We start from the raw sequence: 15,813 nt of genomic DNA on the forward strand, positions 1-15,813 counted from the left end.
TCTTATGGTCCGAAAAATACGGTACCTCTTTTTTTTTCCCGCTATGTGTTCAGTCCTGCTAACTGATCAGTATTTAAAGATCTGTTTGTGTGGCTTTGTTTACAGATATAAACCTGCGGACAGCATAGCCAGACTTTCTTCATTACAAGCCTATTATGTCATGAAGTAATAGTAATGTAAGAAATATTCCTGCTATCATCCTCTCTTGCTTGATAAATATTAATGTGAGGTCAGAGCTCACTGCTGTGATAAAAGCATAACTTCCTCTTCCTGTAAGTGCCGTCTTGTGGTCGGCTCAGGAATCATTATGTCAGTGTTTAAAACCTCTGGTAAGGGATCCATTTTGACTCTTGCATATGAAGGGAAAGTTCTTTTTGTTTTAGTATCAAGAAAATCCCAGGAGAAGAGTAACTAATGAAACAGTCCTTTCTGAGCTTTTTTTTTACATCAGTAGAAGTACAGGTTCTATTCTGCTGATGGGCTCACTTGTTCCTTTAAAATGAATGACAGGTTTTCTTTAAAAGTGTAAAAGGTGAAGTTCTGGCCAAAAATCAATCCCACAAAAATCATTTATTTTCTGTATTTATCATCAAAATGTAAGGGTCTCCTGTAAGCAATGCAACCTTATCCAATACTCATCCCTGCCTGTGACTGGACAGTGAGTGAGAAGCAGCACACTGATAAGGTCACCCTGCCTTCCATAATCATTTCTAGGCTTGTTCTGATAGCACTGTGCAGTTGAACCTATACCTCTCCCACTACATGTGCTGCTGTACAGAGAATACAGCAGGATGCTGACAGGAAAAATTGACATATTGAAGGTAATTATTTTCCCTTCTGGCTGGAGTTGTGCTTTATATGCTATATAAATGATTTGTTTAGGTTGGAGTATATGTTATATATATTAATAATAATAATAATAATAATAATGGCCTTCCAGTGCCACAAACCTACATGCAGTTCTGATCAAGAGCACAGTTTGTATGAATGTCCCATGTGGGTTCAAGAGGCCATCTTCTTTTGGTGCGGCATTAGGTATGGTTCTGTATAATACATTACAGTCGTAGATCCCCCACCTGTAAACTGCTGGATGATGCACTTTGTTGAATTAATATTGATTTTGGACACAAAATGGCTGCCTCTCTGAGATGAATTTACTTTGTAGGTCAGGAAATCAATCTGCCACTAATACTCTCTCTGCCTTTTTGTTTTTCTTTCCACTTCTTATTCCTGTTATTGATTCCAGACATGGACGCCTGGAAAAATCCAAGACTCAAAGGTCTCCTGTTTGCGCACTATTCCTGTTCTCTACCTGCATGCATGAGCTTTCACTCCACATTGTAGGCTTTTCTCTAGATCACTGGTTGTCCATTTTGTTTAATTTTTATATTTAATTTATTTGCTTATGGACCTGCTGGCACTTGTAGTCCCTTCACAGCTGCAATGGATTTAGTTTTTGCCACTCAATGAGAATAGTACAGCTATGGGTGGAATGAGGTCGGGTTTGATCCCTTGTTGAATTTTATTAGCTGTGTATATAGAATGGGTGAAGGTTTTCCTCCATCCATGGTATAACATTGATGGCTAGAACAATGGTACTAAGCTAATGTTGTTACTGTGCAGCATTCTTCAGTGTTTGCCTATAAGGCAGCTTTTCCTAACGTGAGGGAACCTTTCTGGTCTTCAGGGAACCCCTTCTATATATCTTATATCCACTGCTCACAGTATATTAGTGTGATGGTCAGCAGTAAGAATGTCATCCTTATAGATAGCCATAAAGATTATTGGTGTCCAATGAACTGACCTGGCTCAAATTGCTCATTGCTCAAAGAACCCCAGCAATCTTTGGAGTAGGGATGTCAAACTCTGGACTCCCAATGTTTTTTTGGCCCCCAAAGGAATCCTAAATATGAACTGCAGCTGGCTCACTGCTGCATTGAAAATGCGCCGCTACTACAATTCCGGACATCACTCGCCTCTATAGACCAGCGGGCTCTCTGCCTATGCCTTGCCCCGCATTGGACTGTTTTATAGACGCAAATAATGCCGGAAATTTTAGTAGGGGGCTATTTCATTGAAAAAGGAGTTCTATCGACGGGCCACCCATAAGATTTAGCCCAGCATTGGCTGCATCTGACATTTCCAGCAAGCCCCCTCAGCTGTACTTTTCCTTGCTACTCCAAGGCATGGACTTAAATGGTTGGTTTTGCATAGACGAATATTGTTATTATTATTGTTAGCCTGTGCAAAAATGTTACCATTGACATTTAACCCAGAGGCTACAAATAGAGAAATAAGCATAAGATTTTTTTCTTTATAAATTTTTAAATTTGAAGAAAATTCTTATGCCTCTTTCTCTATTTTAGGCTTGTTCCAGATTGAATGTGAAGCAACACCTCTTTGTTTCCATATGAAAAGCTTGGCCCGCGACTTTGTCAAAGTTTTTAATTTTGGCCCCGTGTATTTGAGTTTGACACCCCTGGTCTGGAGGAACCCTGGCTGAGAAACATTGCTATTTTGAGTCCACAAGTGGCAATGGAAATTGTGTTCTTCCCTAGTGGATACTCTAAATAATATTACCAACAATGTTTGACTGCTCTACACACCTTTTTTTAGGGGGTAGCATGAAATCTGTAATCTTTTCTGCTGCTTAGTACCCAGCAGGTGACCATATTCTGCCTCATTTCTCCCAAAATGTTTCTCGTATCTCTTGTGTTTAGGTTTTGTATTTTTCTTTATTTGCAATTTATTGTGTAACATTTCATTTTGGCTGCAGGTTTATACTGTTTGTTCGTTCCTGTCTGTGCAGTGAATCTCCTTTTCATGTTCTGCTTTTTCTAATGATATGAAACCATTTTATCTTTATTTCACTCTGCTTTCTTTTTGAAACAAAAGTAGAACACTGCAGTTTTCAGGTGAAGTTATCAATATTTGCTGAGCCTTTAGTCTTCTGGTCCCAGCAGGGAATGTTCAGCAGGTTATCTCAAATATGGACAGGGGGACAATTTACACCTCAGCAGTGCAATATAGCTTTGTGGATATCTAGAAGACAGGAACTGTTGAGGACAAGCTGTGGAAACCTGCAGGCCATATTCATTCGGTTTAAACATTAATGGGTTTCCTTTGAATTGACACATTATCATTAGCATTGACATTATTGACATTGACATCATTATTTGCAATAGACATGCACATGCATTAAAAACTGGCAAGGGTGATTGCAAGGAAGGTTGCACACCTTACATCACAGGTAATATCTGTTGATTTGCCCGTGTGCTTGAAACAAGGAAGAGCCTTAAGAAATGAAAAACATTTTCCAATAAGTTTGAGGACACAACTATTTTTGTTGGATACCATTTAGGGTCCTGGCCCACAGGCTCCTCATTCATAGGGGATTTGGTTTTATGGTGTCATCCTAAAGGCCAGTCTCTGATTCAGACTTGGCAACCAGTTACATGATAATGATTCAAAGTGTCTTTTCATATGGATCGGGGTGAAGGTTAGGGATCATGTCAGGTACTATTTGGGGTTTCAGACATTTTTAGCTTGACATAACATTAGGGATGCATTTATCAATGATTCACTGATAACATTTGCTGGAAATGTATTGGGGGTAAAAATAGGTACATTTCTCCAAGTAAGATTTCACAGGGTTCACCCATCATTTACTGGCAGGATTCTTCCTTTGTATTATGAAATTCACTCGACATGTTCTCTAAGTTTGGCAAATGGCACCCTATTATATACTTTTTGGAAATGTTGTAAGAATCTTGTAAATAACAGGACAGGACTTGTTGATTGCTTTCCATGGTGCTAAAAATCACCCCCCCCACCTTGTGAATGAGTGAATATTGTTTAAAAATATGCAAAACCACTGTAATACATAAAGGGGTGTGTAATATCAAATCATGGTGGTGGGGGTGGAGAATATAAAGTGAATGTTGAGTACACTTCTTATTGAATTAATAATAAATACAACCCTAAAATTCTGACTACCTGGAGGAACAAAAACAGAGCATTCTCCATAGGCGTTATAATTAATGTCTGATGTGTTCATTTTTCACTTATGTAAAGTCCACCTAACAGCCCTAGTGTACGGTTTCTGCTGTCCTTAGGTGGCTACGTTCCTCCTCCATAGGTCCAGTACACTTAGTGTAGCCACTTGAAGACGGGAAGTGTGTTACCAGGTGAATATATTGAGAACAAAAATGCCTTCACCACATATGTGGTCTGGTGAGCTGCAATATCTTGTTTTTGGGTTTAGATCCTCTTTAAGTAATGGGGCCCCTAATTTTAGTTGTAGGTGGCTAATGATATCCTTATTGGATCCTAAAAAATAGAAAATCATGTTAAAAACTTCTGTATGCTCTAAGTTTTATTTCTTTGTTTCCATAAATGACCGGCATTAGTGAGTTTCATGTCTTTGGGAATATACGGAGCTAAGGAGCTGTCAGTGCACACAGAGGATGTTCAGCCAGCCGGTGACTCTGCTTATTAGAAAGGAAAATGCCCGAGGGTGTTCTACAGACACATTCTGACTCAGTGTTTGTGTATGAACCATCACATGTACTTCATGTGTAAAGTACTGGGCCTATTTATTTGTTTCTGTATGTTTCCCTGGCAATCTGCATGGAGGAGTGGTAGGGAGGTTATATAAGGCATTTGGAGGAGTGTATGGAACAAACTCGTAGTTTAGAAATAGCTTTTTATTTGGATCACTGGTAACTCTTTCATTCATGGCACATTCCGATCACCCAAGCAGAAATGGTGCTGCTCCCATAACCTACTTATATCTGCCCCCAGCTCCATAATTACATCAATATAACCTATGACCTCCTCTTTTGAGTTCAGTTCTTACCGGTCCATCTTTATTGATGATCACCACGCCTGTATTTGTGATAACTTGTAGTATTTTTTTACACTTGTTACGTTTGTTTTTTTTTTCCAGGAGTGGATGCTGATGAATGGGGTAAATTCCTGCACACAAAGAACAAGGTATGTTAGGATTTACAACAGGCTTTATTGAATCACTGGAGTCAGGTAGTCAGCACCAGCACAATGAAACTAGCAGCTTATTTACTTTATTAAGACTTTTCTTATATTCCTGTAAAAAGAGAAAATAAAAAAATAAAGCCATCTCTACTTCCATTGTCTCAAATTGTAGAAGAGACCAGCATGACCTGCAGATGCTTAGCACTGACTCAGCCTTGAGGCCTGTAGGAGCTGTATAGCAGCAACTTGCTTTTTTACTTAAGCGCTTGCTAGAACAGTGCATGTTAAACATTTCCACGTGCATATTTAAAACAGAAATCAGATATTGCTTTCTGCTTTCTGTTACCCTGCACTGCTAACAGCATGGTGTCCCAATGTGTAATTAGAGGCTCCATAGAGTGTTTTCTGCTCAATACAGCTAGCACCAGAAAAGTGCAGGTCATTGGCACACATACAGCTGCATTATAAATGTACAGTGTTGAATGTGTAATATCAACATCATTGGCAAACAAAACAGTTGAAAGGCTTTCCTCAATAGACATAGTTAATAAGTACAAGTACTCCTAAACTCTCACTACTCAGTTACCACCCAAATCCCCCCTACTATTGTGTGCTACTTCCCTCTCCTCTTCTTGGCAGGGTCCTCTCCTCCTCCTGTGTCATTGTTTCTCTCTGTCTGTCACTTGCAGCCTCTATTTTATGTACAACACTGTATATTATGTCGGTGCTATATAAATAGTTTTTAATAATATTAATAAAAATAGATTTTCAGTTTAAACTGTTGCAAAATAAATGTACCATGAATAAAATGGTGTTGGTGGAGCAGCTGCTGGGTGTACAAGTAGCAGGAGTTGTTGCTCATTTCAGCTCTCAAAATTTCAGTTGAAGCTCTCCAATTTTTAGTAGTATTTGGAAAGTCATATAGTTTACTGTTTGCATTTCATCGAAACAGCTTGTAATGTAGTGCAGTGACCTCCTCTAAGTAAATGCCAGCATTGTATAGTATATATTTTAGGTAAGCATTGGAGAACCCAATACTTTCTTATCAGTATCTGTCTGGAATTGTGTACTGTACGCTTTGAGATATAACTATGTTTTAGAATTAACGTCCACTTTTCTTTCAGATATACACAGATTTTGATGAAATCCGACAAGAGATCGAGAATGAAACTGAAAGAATTTCTGGCAACAACAAAGTAAGATGAATGTTATTACGTGCCAACCTGCACACTAAATTATTGTGAGGTTTACCAAGTCATGATTGCTTATCAGGTTAGTTTACTTCCTCTTTCAAGAAGGCAAGATTGTTTTGAATGACAGAAAATTTTCAGCAAAGTGTCAGATTTAAATCTTTGTTGGACCCACTGTGGGGAGCAAAGGAGACACAGGCATCTGAAGTGCACAGACATTTTGGATGCTGCAGAAGTCTTAATACAAAGGAATTCCTGATTGTTCTATTCGTCTGATTTAAGTTCAGTATACATGTTATAACCAGTGTACAATTTTTGTGCAGAGGATTGGCTCCTAGTTGGGATTATATGTTGCTCTGTTAACTACACTTGATCAGATGTGCCAGAACAGCAGTAACAGTGTTTGGTCATTAGGAAGATTATAATAAGGCTAATTCATCCCTAAAATTTTCCAGCATCCTCATTATGTCTGCTGATTATCTCTGATTTCCGCAGATACATGACTCAGCTCCAGACTTCCCGCTCTGTGTTCCAGTAATGTCCTTTACCTCAACTCATGTGATGGCAGACACTTTTTAATTTTTTCTAATTTTGTCAAAAAATATGTGGTTTTTGTTAAAGCTTCATGTTGGCTACACTCCTCCCTCCCCAGCTGATCCCTGCATTTGTTTTGTTTGTTTGTTTGTTTCTTTTCATCACCTAGATTCACTCTAACAGTGGGTTGCATGGTGGCACACTAAAATGGGTGTTTTTTTTGTGGAAAAACAAAAGGTAGGGGTAGGGAAGCATTGGAACTGACCACATTTGCCCAGAGATGGGCTTTAAAAAAGGTCTTGCCTGCAAAAATCATTCCCAGAATTTGTCATTTTTACTTCTTGTATGGGTGCCCTAAGACAAACTCCCAAACAATAATACAGCATTTATAGCTAGCCTAAAAAATGTACTTGAGGCGTTTTATTTGTAGATATTTGTGTACATTTTGATTTTTTGTGTAAAAGTTATCATATAGGTATATTTGATTTTATAAATATCTTTTTAAATATTCATGTTTATTGCATACTCTCTGTATGTGATATTCCTGCTGACCTTTATTATTATTAATATTATTATTATTATTATTATTCTGTTTTAGGGTATAAGCCCAGAACCCATCCATCTGAAAATCTTCTCTCCTAATGTGGTCAACCTGACACTAGTGGATTTACCAGGGATGACAAAGGTGATGCCGAGTGCTGCCTGATTGATAAGAATAAAAAACATGCTTTCACCCATTTACCAAAAACCTGTGCTAAAGAAATTTACATTCTTTTAAATCTCTCCTCTTCCTCTTTAGGTCCCGGTCGGTGACCAGCCTAAGGACATTGAAGTTCAGATCAGAGAGCTAATTCTAAGATACATTAGCAACCCCAATTCCATCATTTTGGCAGTTACTGCTGCCAACACGGATATGGCAACATCTGAAGCTCTGAAAATAGCCCGGGAGAGCGATCCTGATGGTGAGCATTGGATGTTTTATTTTAAGGTGTAAAAACATTTTCAGATTAAAGCAGCATCTGCTTTGCTCATCTGCCAGCATTACAGATAGATCCATACATATTTATTTAATATTGATCTGCATCCCTGTTTCTGCATCTTGTTCAGTGGTCTTAGAACTAAGAGATTTTTTTTTGTAACTGTGCACTCATCACATCCACTAAATGATAATGCAGACATTCTGGGTATAGCCAGACCCCATTTGTGCATGGACATGGCATTTAGAGGTATGTTTGGTTTTACTGCCTCTGGAATAGGCATGCAGCCAATGTTGAAAAAGCTGCTGGCATTGGAAGAGTGGTCTGCTCACTTTTTACAGATTCTTTTTTGGGACATTGTGGTGGAAAGGTTTGCAAGGCAAATTGTTCTGAGGTATAGTTGGTTTTGTTTGAGCAGGTCGGAGAACACTCGCCGTCATCACCAAATTGGACCTTATGGATGCTGGGACAGATGCCATGGATGTTCTCCTAGGAAGAGTCATTCCAGTTAAACTGGGTATTATTGGAGTCGTCAATAGGTAAGGAATTTGTGCTTTAATCTGTATATGTATTGTTATCTAGAGGAATTATAATTTAGGAGCTTTAAGTAAAGCCAGCCCTACCCGCTGCACTTATTTCATCTGTTAGCTCCACACCAGTGTTTTTCTTTTTGCAACTGGTAGTCGGAGAGCGAAGGAAAGCAGTGAATGTGCTGCTGGTGGGGTTGGCGATAAACTAAATTTGTTGATTTACCTTGTTTGAGATAAGAACAGGTTGACGCTATTCAAATATGTATGTAATAACATTTTTTTATATATTGGACTGTGGGATAGTTCTTGGGTCTGTCATGGGTTGGGCTGTGTCCAGTTATGCTCCTAACGCTTGTTACGCTGTACACCCAAACGGACCCTGTTATATTTGTTTCAGGAGTCAGCTAGATATTAATAATAAGAAGAGTGTAGCAGACTCAATCCGGGATGAATATGCTTTTCTTCAGAAGAAATACCCTTCTCTGGCTAATAGGAATGGAACCAAGTATCTCGCACGCACCCTTAACAGGTAAACTCTGACGAAAAATACTAGTTGTGGTGATAATGAGCTGAACTGTTCCTTAATTTGTTTGTTGCATACATTTACTTTGCACTGAGACTTTCACTAACATTTTGCAGAGTAAATAAAATCATTTGCATCATTTGCACCCCAGATGTGCTTACAATTTATTGTTCCTCTGACATTCAGAAGCAAGCAGCAAAATAGGATCTATACCCAATCACTTAAATTTTGCATAAAGTTTACCATGTCCATGTAATTTAAAAAAATAAAATAAAACTGTTCGACCTTTAAAAGTTTAAGCCTTCGTTATAATATAATAATAATAATAATAATAATAAATGGTGCGATTATAACTCCGATTTGTTCTCCTACATTGTCACCTTGTCACTTGCTTAATTGGTATTTTCAGGAAGGTGGTTCAGAGCAATGATATGCAGCTGATCCTGGAGCAAATGCATATAGACAGGAATATAATACGAGGGGGTGCTAAGAAGTACCTGGCTTTGCCCAGAAAGAAAAGAGCCAGAGTTATGAAATAACACATTTATTCAACATATTCTCCCCTGAGACTGATGCACTTGGTACAGCGTAGTTGTAGCTTTTCTAGACCGTTCAAATAAGTCATTTGGTTGGACCACAAACCAGCTCTCAGCAGCATCTTTGACGTCAGAAATGTCCTTTAAAATGTTGCCCCTTCAGGTGTTTCTTCAAATTCAGGAATAGATAATAGTCCAAATGGGCCAGGTCAGGTGAGTTGGGGGGATGGTGGACCAATTGGAAAATCAGGTTGTTCAATTTGGCAGCCACAACGTTGGATGTGTGCGCAGATGCATTGTCCTGCAAAGAAAGAATCCCTTTGGTCAACTTTCCACGGTCTTTCGTCTGATACTAGAGCCCTGAGGTAGGTAGGTCCACCCATAGAATACCGTCTTTGTCCCAGAAAACGGACGCCATGACTTTTTTAGCCGATTTCTGGGTTCCGAATTTCTTCGGCCGCTGGGACCTGCTGTGGCGCCATTCCTTTGACTGTTTCTTGGTTTCAGAATCTGAGATGTGGAGCCAGGTTTCATCTTCAGTCACTAACCCAGCCAAAAAGACCCGTGCAGCTCCAAAATTGGCCAAAACAGCTTTGGATGCTTCAACACGTTCCTTCTCTTTTCTATTCACCGGTCCTCAATAATCGGCTCGTGGACAGCATCTCAGGCTGCCGGGTCAGTTGAGGTTGTGGAGCGGGCACTGCGTGGCTCATCTTCAACGGTGAAATGCCCAGTCTTGAAATGACATATCCAGGTTTTGACAGTGCTGTAGGAAGGACACTTCTCCCCCAGTGTTTGTGGCATCTCAGTGTAAATGTCCTTTGCTGACTTTCCCTGGAGAAACAAAAACTTCATGACGGCCCGTAACTTCAACGACGTGAAACTTGCTTTGTGCCTCTGCCATCACAGCTTCTAACTAAAAGCAAAAAAAACAAGTAACTTCAGTAACTTCTCACTAAAAACAGTTTTAAGAATCGCAAAGACCTGATATTTGCACAGTTACATACTAAGACATTAGGCTGTCATATGCACACTCATTCTTCTGTTCCATCTGGAAGGGAGCAAAGCAAGGAACTCGTTTAATAAAAATAGGATTTGAAAACCATATTCTTTGAAGAAAAAAATGATCTGTTTATAGTTTATATCAATCTATATGCCATCAAATTACAACAACATAATAATTCCATACAGATCTTAGTGATAATTGCCCCCAGTTCTGCAAAACAAGACTACAGATCAATTCTTCACCCCCTGTCAAGTTTGTATTTCATCTGTAGATTGTCCTTGTTTGCAGGCTATTGATGCACCACATCAGAGACTGTTTACCAGAGCTAAAAACCAGGATCAACGTTTTGGCTGCTCAATATCAGACACTGCTCAACAGCTATGGCGAGCCAGTGGAAGACAAGAGTGCAACCCTGCTGCAACTAATTACAAAATTTGCTACAGAATATTGTAACACAATTGAAGGGACAGCAAAATACATAGAGACATCAGAGCTGTAAGTACAGATTGTCACTGTGAATGCTGACATGTTATGATTGTTGAATGTCACTGGACATTGTCTATTGTTTGCACTTTTTACTGCTGGAGCTTCCTTGCTTTCTCAGCAGCCAGTCACTACATTACTTCAGGGTTTTATTCTTACTTTGGCAGGTGCGGAGGAGCACGAATTTGCTACATCTTCCATGAAACCTTTGGGAGAACACTGGAGTCTGTTGATCCATTGGGTGGTCTTACCACAATCGATATACTTACAGCTATCAGAAATGCAACAGTACGTTTTTTGAAATATCCAGATTTCTAAAAGTTTTTTTTCTTTTAAACTGAATTCCAGGCAAGTGGCTACATACACAAAGTCAGCTATTTCACACAGCACAACCCTGTCTGGCTGGGCGGGTGATCCAGGTTTCTCTGCTGTAGGCAACACGTAATTGGACAGTGAAACGAGAAGCAGCAGACATGTTTGTATTTCTATTATATTTTTGTTCTGTATCTGTATGTTGCTTTGCCGACATGTGCACTGCAGCAGAGTCTGATTGTCCCTCCCTCATCCCTACATACACCTTTTTGTCCCCATGTCTAGCTGGCTTATCTCCAGATGCTCATTCCTTTTAGCCCCTGCTTGCTTATATTACCCTGTCATATATTATTGGGGTAAATTTGTTGATGTCAAAATTTGCTGAACTTTGACCATTTTAAGGATTCTGTAGAGTAAGGAGGTAAGGATATTAGTTTTTAGAATTTTATTATAACTGAATAAAATTAACCCTTTGTATTTTTAGGGCCCGCGACCGGCCTTGTTTGTCCCAGAAGTGTCGTTTGAGCTGTTGGTGAAAAGACAAGTGAAACGATTGGAAGAGCCGAGTTTACGATGTGTGGAACTAGTCCACGAAGAGATGCAAAGAATCATCCAGCACTGCAGTAATTACAGCACACAGGTAGTTGCACACATTGAGATAGACTTTCTGTATTCAGTGTGTGTTCTGATCCATGAAGTGATTATCCTGTGCAGGTCCTGGTTGACTGTGTCATATCTCTCTTTCCTGCAGGAGCTCCTGAGGTTCCCAAAGCTGCATGATGCCATAGTAGAGGTGGTCACTTCACTCCTGCGTAAACGCCTTCCTGTAACCAATGAAATGGTAAGAGGATGAACTCCCTAATGAGCAATAAATTGCCCCCATCTCTACTTTAAAAGTTCAAAAATAATTTTTGCACTTTAAACAATATTCAAAAATTTGATTTATATTTTTTGACAATGTTTTAATTCTTGTTTCACATTATATTGAAAAGGATCAGTATATTCCCTGATAGGAGGCAGGGCTGAAAATCAGCTTGTTTCTTGCAATCAATGCAGATTCATATAGAATAAAAAGTGGTACAGGTTGACAATCCAAAATCTGGCCATCGATAATCGGGATCCTTCAGTTTCCTGGCATGAATTTTGGATCACATTTTCAATACAGGGACTGCAGTACACTGTTTGGCCACTAATGTTTTGATGGTGCTGTTCTGCAGAAACAACTGTTAGGTCTTGCTTGCTACACTAAATACACGTTGAGACATCCCTGCTGCCTGCTCCCAGAAACTGTGCTAGATGTCCGCGGTGCTGCGAGAGGAAGGCTGGCCTGTGTGTGGAGGTGAAGTATAAAAAAAAATCTGGAATTTTGGAAAATCCGGCACTCCTCAGGTCCGGAGGTTGCCGGATTTTTGATTGTCAACCTGTATTTCAGTCATTATTTTAAAAGCCTGATTTTGAATCTTGAATTCTGTCGAGGTGGGAAGTTTGCTCTCTCCATGACTACTGGAGCTTACATTATTTGTGTGTGATGTTCAGCATTATTTTGATCTAGTGATCAAAGTGATGCCAAATAGTAATCAATGCTTTATTTAGCACCAACTAATCCAATAAGGTTGCCCTTGCAGTTGTTTTTCCTAAATTGAAAGCAATTTGAACTCTGATCAGAGATTCTGTCATTTATAAACACAGAATGACACCTTTGATTTTTACCAACACATCACATCCACATCTAGCTGGAAATCTGGTCACTTTCATTCTCTCATCTGATTTCCTTTCAGATCCAAACAGAAAACACAATAGAAGTGAAAAGTGCCCTGTGTGTGTACAAGATCATACCTGCTGACCCTGCCAGTATATCAGTTATTTTTCTTCCTAAAAACCATATTATGCTGCAGGGGTGCTTGCGATGGCCACTTGTTATTTAAATCCTATTTTAAAAGAAACAAAAACCTTTTTCAGTAACTTCTGTAAAGTGATAACTGGAGTTGGGTCTAAAACATGTTTATCCAAGACTACCTTATCCACAGGGTCATAATGAATAGGAAGTGTAAATATAACGGTTCTACTGGCAGGACCAACAAATAAGCTGTTAGGGGGCTGTGTGTAGTACAGAGTGCTGCATTGCTAGTGACAGACATTTTTTTGCCCATAGCTTCACTTTATAGCTGTACTCCAGGCAAACATGGTTGATATAACCCCAAACCTGCATTTATGTGTCTTGATGGCTAAATGAAAAGCATAAGATAGTGAAAAAAGACCTTTTAAGCTCTTCCCCTTTCTGCTAGTGCTGTACATGATGAATAACTATTGGGGGTCTTTTTATACAGGTCCATAATTTGGTGGCCATTGAACTTGCCTACATCAACACTAAACATCCAGACTTTGCCGATGCCTGTGGAGTGATGAACAACAATATAGAGGTGAGGAGGGAGCACAGTCTTCTCAAACAGTTGTCCTAATTGTAATCATCTAAAATATTTTGTTTTCTGTGATGTGCAGGAACAGAGGAGGAACAGATTAGCCAGGGATGTGCCGCGGTCTGCATCACTTGCAGATAAGGTGAGCAGTCATGTAAAACTCGGTTATGTGTGAATGTGGTACATTATATATTAGTATTTGTATAATTAATAGACCAAAAAGGTCTGTGTTCATACATTTTAAGGAAGTTCTTGTTGAATTGCAGCTGTCATCTTTTCTTTTTGGGATCCATGCTAGGTACCTGTAGTTAGAGGTAGGTCTGCTGATGGTTGCTCATGCTTTTCACTTGGTTCAGCAGCATTTTGGTAGGAAACAATCTTTTGTCTTTACAAAACAGAGAGACAATGAAAGTTAGGGCCAGCTATGTGTAATTTAGGTTTAAGCTTTCTATACAGGCACTACTTTAGCAAAGCAATTATCATTATTCTGGTAAACACATGAAAAACAGGGCATCACAACTGACTAAACCAAAAAAAAATAAGCAAAATCTTGTAATGTCTAAACCACAACTGTACTAAACAGTGTTTCCCCCAAACACTATATCAACATTACTTTTTGCATAAAATACCCCAGAAAAAATGGAGACTACATGACCTCAGTTTATCCTGAGTAAGAGGCTTAGACGTTTGGATGGTTGTGTATTAAGGATCATGCTTTGCTGCATGCAGTAAGCTGTCATGTCTCTTTGTACACACACTGCTGGTCCCTAAAGCTGAATTTATTTATTAGTATTGGCTTTTTAGGAGTTTTAAGTTCCCATCCCTTCTAACCTTTATAAAGGCAACATTTTCCTATTCAGTAATTTCAGTATTCATAGGTTGTCTCTTGGTAAAAGTATGAGAGGAGAAGAGGTGATCATTTGCAGCCTAAAAAAAATACAGGTTTACATTAAATGATTTGGGAAAGGATATCTTTGATGTGCCCAGAAGCTTTTTAATTCAGAATTTGCGCCTTTTTCTTCGCTTTTAAATCATAATGATTTATATTAATTCATTATCATTGAAAGCCTTGTGTGTTCCCTTTTGTGATTCTTTTTCTTTCTTTAGTCCTCTAAACCTCCAGGGCCTCTGGCGTCTGCCTCCCTGGAATCCTGCCCTGCTTCTTCTGCTGAGGTTGATGGCAAGGTCTGTGCGCGCTCTCATAACACTGCATGCTTTCCTGCATGGTTGGGGCTTTCCTTCGTCTGTATGTCATTGTGTGAAGACCAAGGCTGTGTCTGCAATGCATGTGCTGTCCCTTAAATCTCTGCCTGTGTGTTTACTGTATGATGTGAGGCATGCAGAGGTCACATGGGGAGTCTGATTTCATGAGACACAGATATCCAAATCTTTATCTGGATCACTGACGGGTTTCCTTTCAAGGGAATGTCAAGCCCTAATTTTTTAAAATTAAAAAAAAAAAAAGTTGTAGTTGGAAAATTCTTATTTCTGTCTGGTAAGCAATGTCAACAGGATAGGAAGTGAGAGTGAATCTCTGTAATGGGGCCAATGATCGCAGTAGAAACTTGAAGGCACTTGTGATCCTTCCCTGCTCTATTCAACAAAGAAAAGTTTGGGCTGGACATACACTTTTTAAAGTAAACGTTTTTTTTTGTTACGGGGATCAGCTGAGCACATTGTAGGCTTTAAGGAAATGATTGTAGATCTTTACATGCTCCGGCTTTGTATAGAAGAGCCATTACATTTCAAAATACTTTTTATATATGTATTTTTTGTTTACTTTCAAAGCTGGACTCTAGGTACAAAATGTTTTCCTAAGTGAATATATTGATGAATAGTTAGAGGATATCAATCTACTTTTGTGCACTAGCATTTGCAAGCCCTGTTATTGCCTTGTTAAGGTAGTTTCAAAATGCTAATTGTGCTGCACAATGTGAGAGGAATCCAGGAGGTACTCATGCTGCAGGCTACTTAGAGAAATGAAAAGTGGGGGTGCAGATGGGACCACTCAGAAGGAGAGAGGGACAGCAGTGACTAGTTTGTGGTACAGGAAGCTTTCTGCTGAGAAAGTGTTTTATCTTTTGATAACTGCACAGACCTGGGAAAAATACATATACAGCTCAGACATGCAAATGAAAAGTGTAGGTTAGGTCAGCATACCGAAGATCACCCACACTAAATGAAGTTAATTTTGGACCTTTAAATTGCAAGTAGAATTTGACTCGATATCGGCTGCAATTCCTCAATACATCAGAGCTCAGATGAGAAGACCATTACAAGGAACCAACCAGGTGTGCTGCAGTGCTTATGTAA

At 39.2% G+C, this 15,813-nt stretch overlaps 1 protein-coding gene across 4 annotated transcripts in view; it reads left to right on the forward strand.

Moving 5' to 3' along the window:
- The window catches only part of DNM1L (dynamin 1 like), a 29,460-nt gene that overhangs the window by 11,161 nt on the left and 2,486 nt on the right, over nucleotides 1-15,813 (forward strand). The window contains exons 3-16 of one of the 4 annotated variants that reach the window (XM_072400254.1): nucleotides 1,247-1,279; nucleotides 4,949-4,995; nucleotides 6,117-6,188; nucleotides 7,315-7,401; nucleotides 7,516-7,678; nucleotides 8,112-8,232; nucleotides 8,621-8,752; nucleotides 10,577-10,783; nucleotides 10,939-11,059; nucleotides 11,568-11,723; nucleotides 11,835-11,924; nucleotides 13,411-13,503; nucleotides 13,583-13,642; nucleotides 14,608-14,685. In XM_072400254.1, coding sequence (XP_072256355.1) covers nucleotides 1,247-1,279; nucleotides 4,949-4,995; nucleotides 6,117-6,188; nucleotides 7,315-7,401; nucleotides 7,516-7,678; nucleotides 8,112-8,232; nucleotides 8,621-8,752; nucleotides 10,577-10,783; nucleotides 10,939-11,059; nucleotides 11,568-11,723; nucleotides 11,835-11,924; nucleotides 13,411-13,503; nucleotides 13,583-13,642; nucleotides 14,608-14,685 — 1,460 coding nt within the window. The remainder of the gene's footprint in view (nucleotides 1-1,246; nucleotides 1,280-4,948; nucleotides 4,996-6,116; nucleotides 6,189-7,314; nucleotides 7,402-7,515; nucleotides 7,679-8,111; nucleotides 8,233-8,620; nucleotides 8,753-10,576; nucleotides 10,784-10,938; nucleotides 11,060-11,567; nucleotides 11,724-11,834; nucleotides 11,925-13,410; nucleotides 13,504-13,582; nucleotides 13,643-14,607; nucleotides 14,686-15,813) is intronic. The other 3 variants (XM_072400256.1, XM_072400255.1, XM_072400257.1) reach the window with 3 other exon arrangements.

This window comes from Pyxicephalus adspersus, chromosome 2 (genome assembly GCF_032062135.1).
Source record: "Pyxicephalus adspersus chromosome 2, UCB_Pads_2.0, whole genome shotgun sequence".
Classification (NCBI taxonomy): Eukaryota; Metazoa; Chordata; class Amphibia; order Anura; family Pyxicephalidae; genus Pyxicephalus; species Pyxicephalus adspersus.